At 33.5% G+C, this 12,002-nt stretch overlaps 1 protein-coding gene across 4 annotated transcripts in view; it reads left to right on the top strand.

Moving 5' to 3' along the window:
* Window positions 1-12,002, top strand: part of LOC117169389 (beta-1,4-glucuronyltransferase 1-like) — a 72,129-nt gene that overhangs the window by 32,587 nt on the left and 27,540 nt on the right. For all 4 annotated transcript variants that reach the window (XM_033355746.1, XM_033355747.1, XM_033355748.1 and 1 more), the window contains 2 exons: window positions 1,896-2,269; window positions 6,845-7,233. In XM_033355746.1, coding sequence (XP_033211637.1) covers window positions 1,896-2,269; window positions 6,845-7,233 — 763 coding nt within the window. The remainder of the gene's footprint in view (window positions 1-1,895; window positions 2,270-6,844; window positions 7,234-12,002) is intronic.

The raw sequence follows: 12,002 nt of genomic DNA, 5'->3' as shown, positions 1-12,002 counted from the left end.
ATAGAGCTCCCAGGAGATTATGTTGAAAAATAAAAAAAAATTTACCCAAAAAAAATTGTTTTTATACTTCATTCTAAGGACTTATTGAACTACCCTCGTATCAACCTGATCGGTAAAGCATCCGATATGCAGAGGTCTCTATCTAAGGACTTTAATGCATCCGTTTTGAGGTTCCGCCACAGTTTTATATTAGCGGCTAGCTGACCAAAATATCTCAGCTCCTTTCCTTGGAGTATTGGCCACTTTCCGAAATAGGGAAGCGTAGTTGTAACGTGCTACATGGTACACGTGACACGGCATGTTCCCCTTTCAGCAATAAATACTGACTTAAAGTGGTGGCAGTGAGGCAGTACGTGATTGGAAAACTGCACTGTAACTTATCACCGAGTCCTTGGTTAGCACAGTGGTAGCTCTTTGGGCTTCGAGCCAGCGCAGCAGCCAGGGGTTTGATTTCCTAGGCCGGAGTCAATTTTACTTTTTTTAACAATTTCATTTTTACTAACGTTAACTCGTTAGGCTTCCAATACTCTACAGTCGCATTTCCTCTTTGTTCCCAGATGTAGCTTTTTGGTTATAGACCATAAATACCGGGACAGCCCGTGTAGAAAGTTTCCCCAAGAAATTCCAAATTATCACCAAAAATGCCTCAGGCATATCGGTCTATAATCATCTGAAAGAGGTTTAATGTATTTCTATTTGATAATATTAAGTTTTTAATAATAATATCGTTTTAAAGAAGCTAGGCTGCCCAAAATATCACCTTAAGACAAAGATGGACCAAGAATTATTGGGATGCATGAATCTTAAGTATGAGGTTATCTTTTTATAATATAATATACTTTTTTACGTTCACGTCATCTCCCCAAAAGAAAAAGTATTTCTCTATTAACCATGAGCAGTCTAATTATAATGGAAATTTAAATGCCATGCCAAAATCCGCGATTTTCTTTTCAAGCTGATAAAATAATTTCATACAAGGTAGTATCTGCAATCTAGCGATACGCGATATCGGATCAATTAATCCGTCCGTGAAAAGTGAACAACCAACATTTTTTCGAAAATCAGCTGAGAGAATGGAGAATCTCTGAAGACCGCTCTTAATGCTAAATCAATAGGCAGGCTCTGCCAACAAGTTAATATGTTCCTTACCTAAACATGCCGGTCTGTACGAGCAATCCATCACTCTCACAAGGGCACATATTGCACCGAAAGCGTCATCGAATAGCATTTTCCAGCTTGTCTCACAAGTTTTTTGTGCCGACATATGGTCACCAAAAGCGCAACATTTTTCGCGGGAGGGGTATAATTCCAATACAAATTTTTTTGAATGAACCTCCTCGAGAGAAGACACCTAAGTCCGACGTCGCGTGGATCTCAGAGAACCTGGAGCCACCCTAAGAAATGAACGACCTGCAGAAGAGACGACAACTCAACTCCACCCATTGAATATGTTAAATATTTTACCATAGCCATAAAACCTTTTTTACGATTTTTTAAATTAAGAAATGATAGAAGGACAAGAAAGAGAGGCTTGAAAAAATGTCAGAATTCCCCATTATATATTTTTAAAGGTAATTTTCTTATTGTTTTCAAAAGGTACGAAGAAACTAGAAAGATAAGTTTCTTGTCATAATTTTTCTCACGTAGTTCACAGTAAAAGAAATAATTTACTATTTTCTTTGTTTATAATAGCATAAATAGCGATCATTTGACACCGTTTTTTAATGTTTAAAAAAATAGTTTAAGCTTCTTTTAAGGAAAGAGAACTTCTTTTTGTATTCTAGGTCAATAGTCACGAAACCACATTTTTAAAAAATTGGAATTTTTCTCAACTTCGCAAGATTTTTCATGTAACGACAAGATGGTTTAACTTTACAAAAATTTTGTTTTTGTAGGACCGTCCACATACGCCGCGGGTTTGTACATGGCGGGAAAAAACCCAGAAAACTCGAGCTTTTGCAGGTGGTACAATAATATACATCAAGAATTATCCTATCCACCAACTGAGGTCATTTGGAGCCCAGGGGCTGGAGAAAAGGGGCCTTATAGAATTCTTCCGTTCATCATAGGAGAATCCATAAGAACAGAGGAGCTTCCAGAAGTGACCTTATGTACTCATGCAACCGCTGATCAGGTTTATCACATTGTTGAACTTGCTAAAAGGTGGGAGGGTCCTTTGAGTTTCTCCATATTTGCACCTGGCCTTGATGCTGGCTTGGCAGTGGCTCTATTGGATCGTGCCTGTCGGTGCGAACCTGCTATGGAGAAGGTGCTGGCCTACTCATTAATGAATTATTTAAATGTAATGAAAATTTCAGAAATTGCGAATCGTGAATTTTAATTGCATGAAATTATTTTCAAATGAAAAAATACATTACACATAAAAAGTTGTTCTTTATAAAGGGATGAAAAATGTGCAATTTTAAGTTGGATTTATATAAATTGTATAGTATTATACAGGGTGGACACGCTGGGGCTTACATACATGGCGATCTGAATGCTAACCAAATTGCACAACAGTAGGGGAGAAGCCTTTATACAGGGGTATTTTCATATTTCGCGCTTTTAAAATTGAATTCGGATCGGCCATTCGGCCAAGTCCGTGTATCTTCGGATCAAGTTTATCATAGTTTCCATGGTTGCGTTCGAAACTTCAACATAGGTTATGTTACATAGTAATTACAAATAATAAAAGTGTTTAATTAATAATGAAGTGAGACATGTGACCTGAGAAGTAAACGTCAGCTTTCTTCTGTGACAATAATATTATGGAATCGTTGCAGACTGACAAATACTATAAAATGGTAATAATATTCTGCGATTTTAGTGGGCGAAGAGTGAATTGTGTTAAGCGCTTATTTGCGGCGTAAAAAAGGTATGTTAAAAATAGACAGTATATTTTTTAAGTAAAGTGAATAAAATATTACATGCGAAAACTTTCAATTGACATTACTTACAATTCCTTACAACGATTTGGGTGAAAAGGTGAATCCGAACAGAACCTCAAAATAATGACAGATCGGCCCGGCATGTTTATTATACTTTCGATTGATTACTCTTTACCAAAGAAATGTTTTGTGATTTTGTATATTTATTACTGGCAGTCTCGGCAGTAATAATTTAAACAATAATTACTTATTAATTATTTAGGAATCCTGACTTATTCATAATTTTAATAAGTAACACTTTATTCCTGAAATTAATAACTGATTTCCATTGTTTTTTTTCACAGATCGATCATAGATAAAATACACATCAGAAAATGCAGATGAATTTTGTGCATTTCAACTGGTTCATTTCAATTAACATTATTGGAAAATTGTTATCTCTAGACCTTATCCCAAGACTGGAGATTGTTTAGCCCAAAATTAATTCTAATTCAATCTGATGGTATAGAGAAGTATCAAAAAAATATCTCAAGGTAATTTATCTTATCTGAATTTTTATGAATAAAATATTCAGGCATTTTTTTGTATTTTAGAAAATGTTTTCTCTGGATCTCATACTAAAATTTGGTTTGATCAACCACTAGAATAAATTAGAGACTCGTTGGTGATCGAATTGTATCAGATATAAATCTAGAAAGATATTTTAGGCCAGAATTGTTATTCCAATTTTTCAGAAATTATCTTATTTGAAAACATACTATCTCTGGATCTGATTTCCAAACTTTCATTCAATCAGCCTCGAAAATTAATTCTAATTCATTTTGATGGTATGGCTTTGTCAAAAAGATATCTTGAAGAACTTTAACTAACCTGAATTTTAATTAATAAAATATTTAGGGATTTTTTTGTATTTTAGAAAATGTTTTCTCTGGACCTCATCCTAAATTTTGGTTTAGTCAACCAATAAAATAAATTAGAGACTCGTTGGTGATCGAATTGTATCAGATATAAATCTAGACAATATATTTTAGGCCAGAATTGTTATTCCAATTTTTTCAGAAATTATCCTATTTGAAAAAATGCTATCTCTGGATCTGATTTCCAAACTTTCATTCAATCAGCCTCAAAAATTAATTCTAATTCATTTTGATGGTATAGCTTTGTCAAAAAGATATCTTGAAGAAATTTAACTAGCATAAATTTTAATTAATGAAATATTTAGGGATTTTTTTATATTTTAGCAAATGTTTTCACTGGGCCTCAACCTAAAATTTTGTTTAGTCAACCAATAAAATAAATTAGAGACTCGTTAGTGATAGAATTATATCAAAAATAAATTTAGACAAGATGTTCTACGCTAGAATTGCTATTCCAATTTTTTTATAACTTATTTTATTTTCGAAAAATGCTATCTCTGGATCTGATTTCCAAACTGGCATTCAGTCAACCTCGGAAATTAATTCTAATTCATATTGATGGCATAGGTTTACCAAAAAGATATCTCGACGAAATTTAGATTGCCTGAATTTTAATTAATAAAATATTCAGGCATCTTTTTGTATTTTAGAAAATGTTTTCTCTGGATCTCATATTAAAATTTGGTTTCATCAACCACTAAAATAAATTAGAGACTCGTTGGTGATCGAATTGTATCATATATAAATCTAGACAAGATATTTTAGGCCAGAATTGTTATTCCAATTTTTTCAGAAATTATTCTATTTGAAAAAATGCTATCTCTGGATCTGATTTCCCAACTTTCATTCAATCAGCCTCGAAAATTCATTTCAATTCATTTTGATCGCATAGGTTTATCCAAAAGATATCTCGAAGAAATTTAACTTACCTGAATTTTAATTAATAAATTATTCAGGTTTTTTTTGTATTTTAGAAAATGTTTTCTCTGTACATCATAAAATTTGGTTTAGTCAACTTTGGTTTAGAGACTCGTTTGTGATAGAATTGTATCAGGAATAAATCTAGACAAGATAATTTAGGCTAGAGTTGTTATTACATTTTTTTTAGAAATTATTCTATTTTCGAAATTCCTATCTCTGGATCTGATTTCCAAACGGGCATTCAATCAGCCTCGAAAATTAATTCTAATTCATTCTGATAGTATAGTTTTATCAAAAAGATATCTCGAAGAAATTTAAATTGCCTGAATTTAAATTAATGAAATATTTGGGGATTCTGAAATAAAATTTACGGAATTGGTGTCTTCATTTCTAACGGCATAATTTGAGCTTAAACGATAACTCAATGAAATACACTAAAATAACATTTCGAGTAAATTTCAATTACACTAAAAGATTTGTATTTTCTGATAAGACGCCAATAATGTATGAATTTAATATTTAGAAATGATAAAATACATAATTATAGCAAAACTTATGAAAAAATTGGAATAAAAATTCTGGCACGAAATATCGCTTCTGCATTTATTTCTGCTACACTAACAAGTCTCTAATTTATTTCATTGGTTGGTCAAACCAAATTTTAGGATGAGGTCCAGAGAAAACATGTTCTAAAGTAAAAAAGTCCCTAAATATTTTATTGATTAACATTCAGGCAAGTTAAATTTTTTCGAGATATCTTTTTGGTACACCTATACATTAAAATGAATTAGAATTAATTTTTGAGGCTGATTGAATGTCAGTTTGGAAATCAGATCCAGAGATAGCAATTTCGAAAATAGAATAATTTCTAAAAAAATGGAATAACATTTCTGGAGTAAAATATTTTGTCTAGATTTATTTTTGATACAATTCGATCACCAACGAGTCTCTAAATTATTTTATTGGTTGATCAAAAAAAATTTTAGGATGAGATCTAGAGAAAACATTTTGTAAAATACAAAAAAATCTCTAAATATTTTATTAATTAAAAGTTAGACAAGATAAATTACCTCAAGATATTTTTTTGATACACCTATACCATCAGATTGAATTAGAATTAATTTTAGGCTGCTCAATCCCCAGTCTTGGGATAAGGTCTAGAGATAATGGTTTTTCAATGATGTTCATTGAAATGAACCAGCTGAAATGCACAAAATCCATCTGCATTTCCTGGTGTGTATTTCATCTATGATCGATCTGTGAAAAAAAAAACAATGGGAATCAGTTATTAATTTCAGGAATAAAGTGTTACTTATTAAAATTATTAATAAGTCATGTTTGTTAAATTATTATTAAATAATTGTTGTTTAAATTATTACTGCCGACAATGTCAATAATAAACATACAAAACCACAAAACATTTCTTTAGTAAATAATAAATAATCGAAAGTATAATAATCAAGCCGGGTCGATCTGTCATTATTTCGAGGTTATGTTCGGATTCATGTGTTTATCCTAACCGCTGTAAGTAAATGTAGGTAATGTCAATTTAAAGTTTACGGATGTAATATTTTATTTACTTTACTTAATACATATTCTATATATTCATAACATACCGTTTTTGCCGCAAATAAGTGTTAATCACAATTCACTCTTAGCCCATTCAGATCGCAGAATAATATTACTATTTTATAGTATTTGTTACTCAGCAGACATCCCATAATGTTATTGGCATAGAAAATAATTGACGTTTACTTCTCAGTACACAGGTCTCACTTCATTATCAATGAAACACTTTTATTATTTGTAATTACTACATAACATAACCTATATTTTTTTCACACTTGTATCCATTTGAAGTTTCGAACGCAATCATGGAAACTATGATAAACTTGATGCGAAGATGCACGGACTTGACCGAATGGTCGATCCGAATGCAACTTTAAAGGCGCGAAATATGAAAATACCCCTGTATAAAGGCTTCTCCCCTACTGTTGTGCAATTTGGGTAGCATTCAGATCGCCATGTATGTAAGCCCCAGTGTGTCCACCCTGTATGACTATTAATGCTATTAACATTTTTCCGTTGCGACGAAACAATATTTTGTTACATTTATAGGTTTCCGTTCATCTAATTTTTCCATCTGGCCGACCTCCAGCGCTGGGACACATAAATCGGTCTCAGGGAGATTGTGCAGCTTCAGATCTTCAGTGGAGGAAAACTGAAACCGAAAGAAAACAAAGAGATATGACGTATCCCATCAACGTGGCTAGAAACATTGCTAGAATGCAGGCAGGAACAGAACGTGTTCTTGTTTCAGATATAGAGCTTTTTCCAAGCGAAAAACTAGCTTCTGGTTTTCTAAAAATGTTACATGGAAGACCTCTAAAGACGAACGTAGTATTTGTCGTTCCAGTTTTTGAGATTGAAACCAATGAGGAACCACCCAGGAATAAACGTCAGCTTATAGCAGCTGCTCGGGTCGGGTTAGCGGTCTATTTTCACAGGTATAACTCCATCCTCATGTAAAAATTACTTTGTCGTTGGAGATAGTGACATGACACACTTTACACTTCCTAATCAATCATTTTCAGAGAAAACCATTTGACTGATTAAAACTCGGCCAATAAGTTCCTTTTTATAAATACTACTTTTATATACTTAGAAAAAATTGTATTGGTCTATGAAAATTTACCAAAATATTCAGGCTCTAAATTTTAAACTTTAGGCCAACCTCTCTAAAGCGCGATCATGGCTAAGCAGCGCCGACCTGGTTTTCCGTAGACGTAACATAAGATTTTCATTCTTAAAATGAATTAGGGTAAAATTTCAGTAAAATTTGGGCTGCGGATAGGACAGGGAACTGTAGACAGATATAAAAAGTGTTTTAAACGTAAAAAAATATGGATTTAAGGCATATATTTAATTACATCAAATAACAATAAGCCTCCAAAAGGCACGTTAACGTAGCTCGATTTTCGAAGAAATAGTGCCGATTGATAACTTGCGCCGGGATATGTGGGAGAGTCTTTCCGCCTTAACACAACGGTCAAATAATTGTAGCGCAATAAGAACGTAGTCGTATGGTTAAACCAATAAGATGCCTGGATCCAATTCAAAATGTGCATTTGTTTCGTTGAACGTTCGACTCTCAGTCCCTCTCTCTCTCTCATCCTTCCTTCAACATCATCAGTTATCCTGTCCGCTGGTCAGTGACGAGCTTATGTATATAAAAGCCGAATTACCTCGAAAACCCGGAGAACTGAAGGAATGAGTCATTTTTAACATTTATATGTTTTAGGCGTGGGATGTAGAAGTCGGCGACTTTATTGAGAAGTAAAAGTTCGATACGCGACACTTTGGATCATCGAGAGAACGGGTAAGGCCAATAATGGGCAAATCTTATAAACATAAGAGTGATTTATTAAAAACTTGAAAATGAGTAAACAGAAATGACATTGATCCGGACGGCGAAGACAAGATCATTTGGCGTAGTTCGGTGAAATCAAGACGGAAAAGCCAAGGTTCCTGAGCGTAGCTGGTGGTTATCCTCGTAGATGAGGTCGTTGGGTTATCTTTTCGGATGGTGTGGCGTCGTTGCGGTTTCGAGTACACAAACACTGGTTTGTGGAATGGTAATTGCGTACCAACAAGGTTCGAATGCAGGGACCATAAGACTGGGTGGTCGGTGCCCAGGTTTGAGGTATTAGGAGCAGAAATTGGTGCTCACCCAGCTACTAGTCCTAGGCCCGCAGAGCTATGTGATAGCGGGGTGATCATAACTTTGTTATAACCTCCCCCTCTCTGTTTGGGCCAAGGTTTATTTTTCCAGAGCTTTCGCATCTTTCCAATTCTTCTTTGAATAAAAAGCAGGATTCCAGCTCCGCTATGTCCATTTGTACGTATGAATCATCATCCACTTCATTTTTGGTGATTTGTTTTTCTTTGTCTTTTGTATTATATTTTCTGTTTCTTTACTCTAGCTATGCCAGTTCCTTCTTACTGAATGATATTTTCATGACGTCCTTATTTATTATCCGCTTTATATTCTGGTTCAATATTTGATGTCGAGCGAGTTTTATGTCATGATATGTCCAAATGGTTTTATGTCAGGAGTGGGAATTCGACGAAAGGACACGTTTGCCTACAGGGGGTGAGAGGGCGTGTCCGATTCCGAGCGACGTGTTTTTACACTTAGATGTTAAAAAAAACTCATGGCCAGAAAGGACAAAAATGTTGATTAAAAAAACAATAATAAGTCCCACAATATTACAACACAGAATTGGCCAAAGTTGGGCCTCGTCGTTTATAGAAGCCCCCGTATGTTGCTTTTTTTAACTTACTCTAGTTCATCAAATCTAAAGTCTTGATTGTGACTAATTTTCTAACCTAATTGAAAAAAAAAATTATTTTTGTTCTCCTTCTAGATTCGTATCTTTTTCCGATGAACAGCTTTTTTGGTTATTCTTGTTGTAAAGTAACTTATATCTAACTTCTACTTGCATTTTAATTGAAGTTCTGTCTTGGCCTCGTATGGCCGTATTTACAGTTTATTTTCTTTACGTTACTTATGCACCATTCAATTAAACTTATGTAGCAGTAATAAAAATATTGTAATTTCAAATTGATGGTACAAAAAAAATCTATTTTAATTTTTCTGTTGTGTGTTTTTAAAGTAAATTTTTCGTTAATGTGTGTGGTTAGGCAGGAAAAGTTTTATTAATCCATTGTAAAAGTTTAATATTTTTTCTTGGTCCTCCTTTATTTCCTCCTTTCTCGCCTTTACCTCTTCTTCCATTCTCTAATTTATTATGCTCTCCCAGTCTTCTCTTGATATCATTTCCCTCTTCAACCTTTCGACATATACTAATTTTTAACCATTTACCTATGTCCTTTTCCTTTATATTTTGCCCTTGCATTATCTAAATCTCTTCCTTTTTCTTTATATACTCTCACTTTCTTCTTTAACTCTTGCTTTCTTATATTCTTAACTAACTCTTGCACTTTTCTATTTACTTCTTCTGTTTGTCTCTTTTCTTCTTGTTTTCTTTTTTTTTTGCTTTCGCTCCGGAGTTTCGCTGAGAGGAGGCTGTGCTAGCTCCTGAGATAGTTTGCACTCATAAATTAGGAGTGCCTCCTTTCCGGCTAAGCAATCCGTCCATCTGAAAGTTAGTCGGGGGTCTATTCTTCTGTAAATAATTGTTTTTTGTAAATGTATATGTCCGTCATATTTTCAAAATTCAACGCTTCAACTGGTTGGAGTTTTGTACCTAAATTTAAAAAACTGGTGTGAAACCTATTGCAGAATGTTTATTTGTATTTAACGGAGATTGTAATTCATTGAAAATGGACCCAACATATCTGATGCCACAAGTGTTCATAGTTCTTTAATCATACTTAATTCCATCTAACCTAATTAATTATTTATTTTTGGTTTTATTCTCAGGCAAATTTCACCTTCTTTATATATTTTAATATTTAGGGTACAATTCGATCCAATGATAATTTTCAGCCGCACAAGTTTTTTCCATGCACAAATGTCCTGCTGGTTTATTATCGTGATTCTTAATCAAAACTGATGCTGTTTAATAGCTTTTGCAGTGCTTCTATAATTCCTCTAAATTTCGGAATAAATTTCCTCTACCGAGATGCCATTCCTATCAATCTTTGTATTTGTTTAATAGCTTTTGGTCTTAGAAAATTTAAAACAGTTTCGATTTTTTCTTCATCCACACGTTACCCTTTACATTTACTTTAAATCATATTTTATTTTAGAACAACCCAATTACTATTTGTTTAAACATATTGTTCAACTTGCATTTTTAATTTCGCCTGGCACAATTTCTAAATATTTTAAATGTCCGTCAAAATTTCTTGAGAATATAGTTACATCATCGAGGTAAAAAAATACATGTATTTTAAGTCTAGTGTTATTATTCTGTACATAAGGCGCTGGAATGTAGCAGGAACATTTTCTATTCCAAATAGAATATTCCTAAACTAATATCCACCCACCCCCCCAGACTTATAAAGCTATTATTAGTTTAGATTTCTAGTCCAAACGGCAGAACCTCAATATAAAAATACAGAACTGCATAAAAAACATAAGTTCAGCATACTTCTTATTAAATATGTTATACATATGTATTAAAATAAATTGTCTAAAGTTTTGCTTCTTGGTAGGTATCGATGTATAGATTAAAAGTCTCGAGAAGCATTAAGTCCGGAAACTTCAAGTTTTTGAGATATATCTGTTTAAAGTTAAGGTTTTTATGCATTTTGCAAAAGATTAAGGTTGCAATGCTAATCATATAAGTCGAAATGATGCGGCTTGTGTAAACATAATAATGCCTGCATGCATGCTTTATTACATTTATAAAAGTGCATATATGTATTATATATATATATATATATATATATATATAAAGAGAAAGGAAGAATGACTGCTAGAGGAATTAGCGGGATCCAATGTGCTTTGCGTATCTGATGCGCGACCGGATGATGCGACCGGACTTAAATATATATTTTAACCCGCAACTTTTATGCTAAGTTAACTCATTGTTGCACATTTAATGTGTCTAACTTTGAAAATAGAGAAAAGGGTAATTCAAATAGAGAAACACTAAGATTCATCTGACATATAAAAATTGTATTTATTCAAGAAAGCCTAAGCTAACCTATTCATACATTTATTGATTCTAGACCCTAGTCTATGTGATATTTTTAAATAAAATGATTTTCTAAATACAAAATACGAGGTTCTACTCCGAGATTTACCTCTTGCTCATTTATCGATGAGGAGTATTCTACTCTTAAACTCTTTGGCGTAAGATTAAAACTAAGTGTCACACTACAAACTAAAGGATTTTTATTTTTACTTATAACATAATCTCAAATGATTCAATAAAAATGCTGGATATTTAACAATATGTGGGTAAAACACGCGCCTACACGCTGTCTAAAATGAAGTATAATTATACTTGAAATCAATTTCAAAGGAAATGAAAAGACTGTTGTCTCAAAGGGCGATTTCCATTACATCACGGTGTACCTGCTCGTCTTACCCTCTCGACTCGACTTCTCCTCACGTCCCTGACAGTGACCCCAGATATGAAACGAGATGCTGTCCAATACTATGACAGGGCTATGTCCGTCTGAATATAGTAGGAGCCGCTGTAAATGACTGAGTTGCGCGCGCAACCCATTTCTCCTCTTCTGAATTTCAAAACTCGAAGATGCACGATTGCCGGTCGGAGCACTTCGTCGATTCTATTTA

Source organism: Belonocnema kinseyi, chromosome 3, assembly GCF_010883055.1.
Source record: "Belonocnema kinseyi isolate 2016_QV_RU_SX_M_011 chromosome 3, B_treatae_v1, whole genome shotgun sequence".
NCBI classification, from domain to species: domain Eukaryota; kingdom Metazoa; phylum Arthropoda; class Insecta; order Hymenoptera; family Cynipidae; genus Belonocnema; species Belonocnema kinseyi.
The sequence above is the reverse complement of the archived record's forward strand: the minus strand, read 5'-3'. Positions and strand labels throughout refer to the sequence as shown.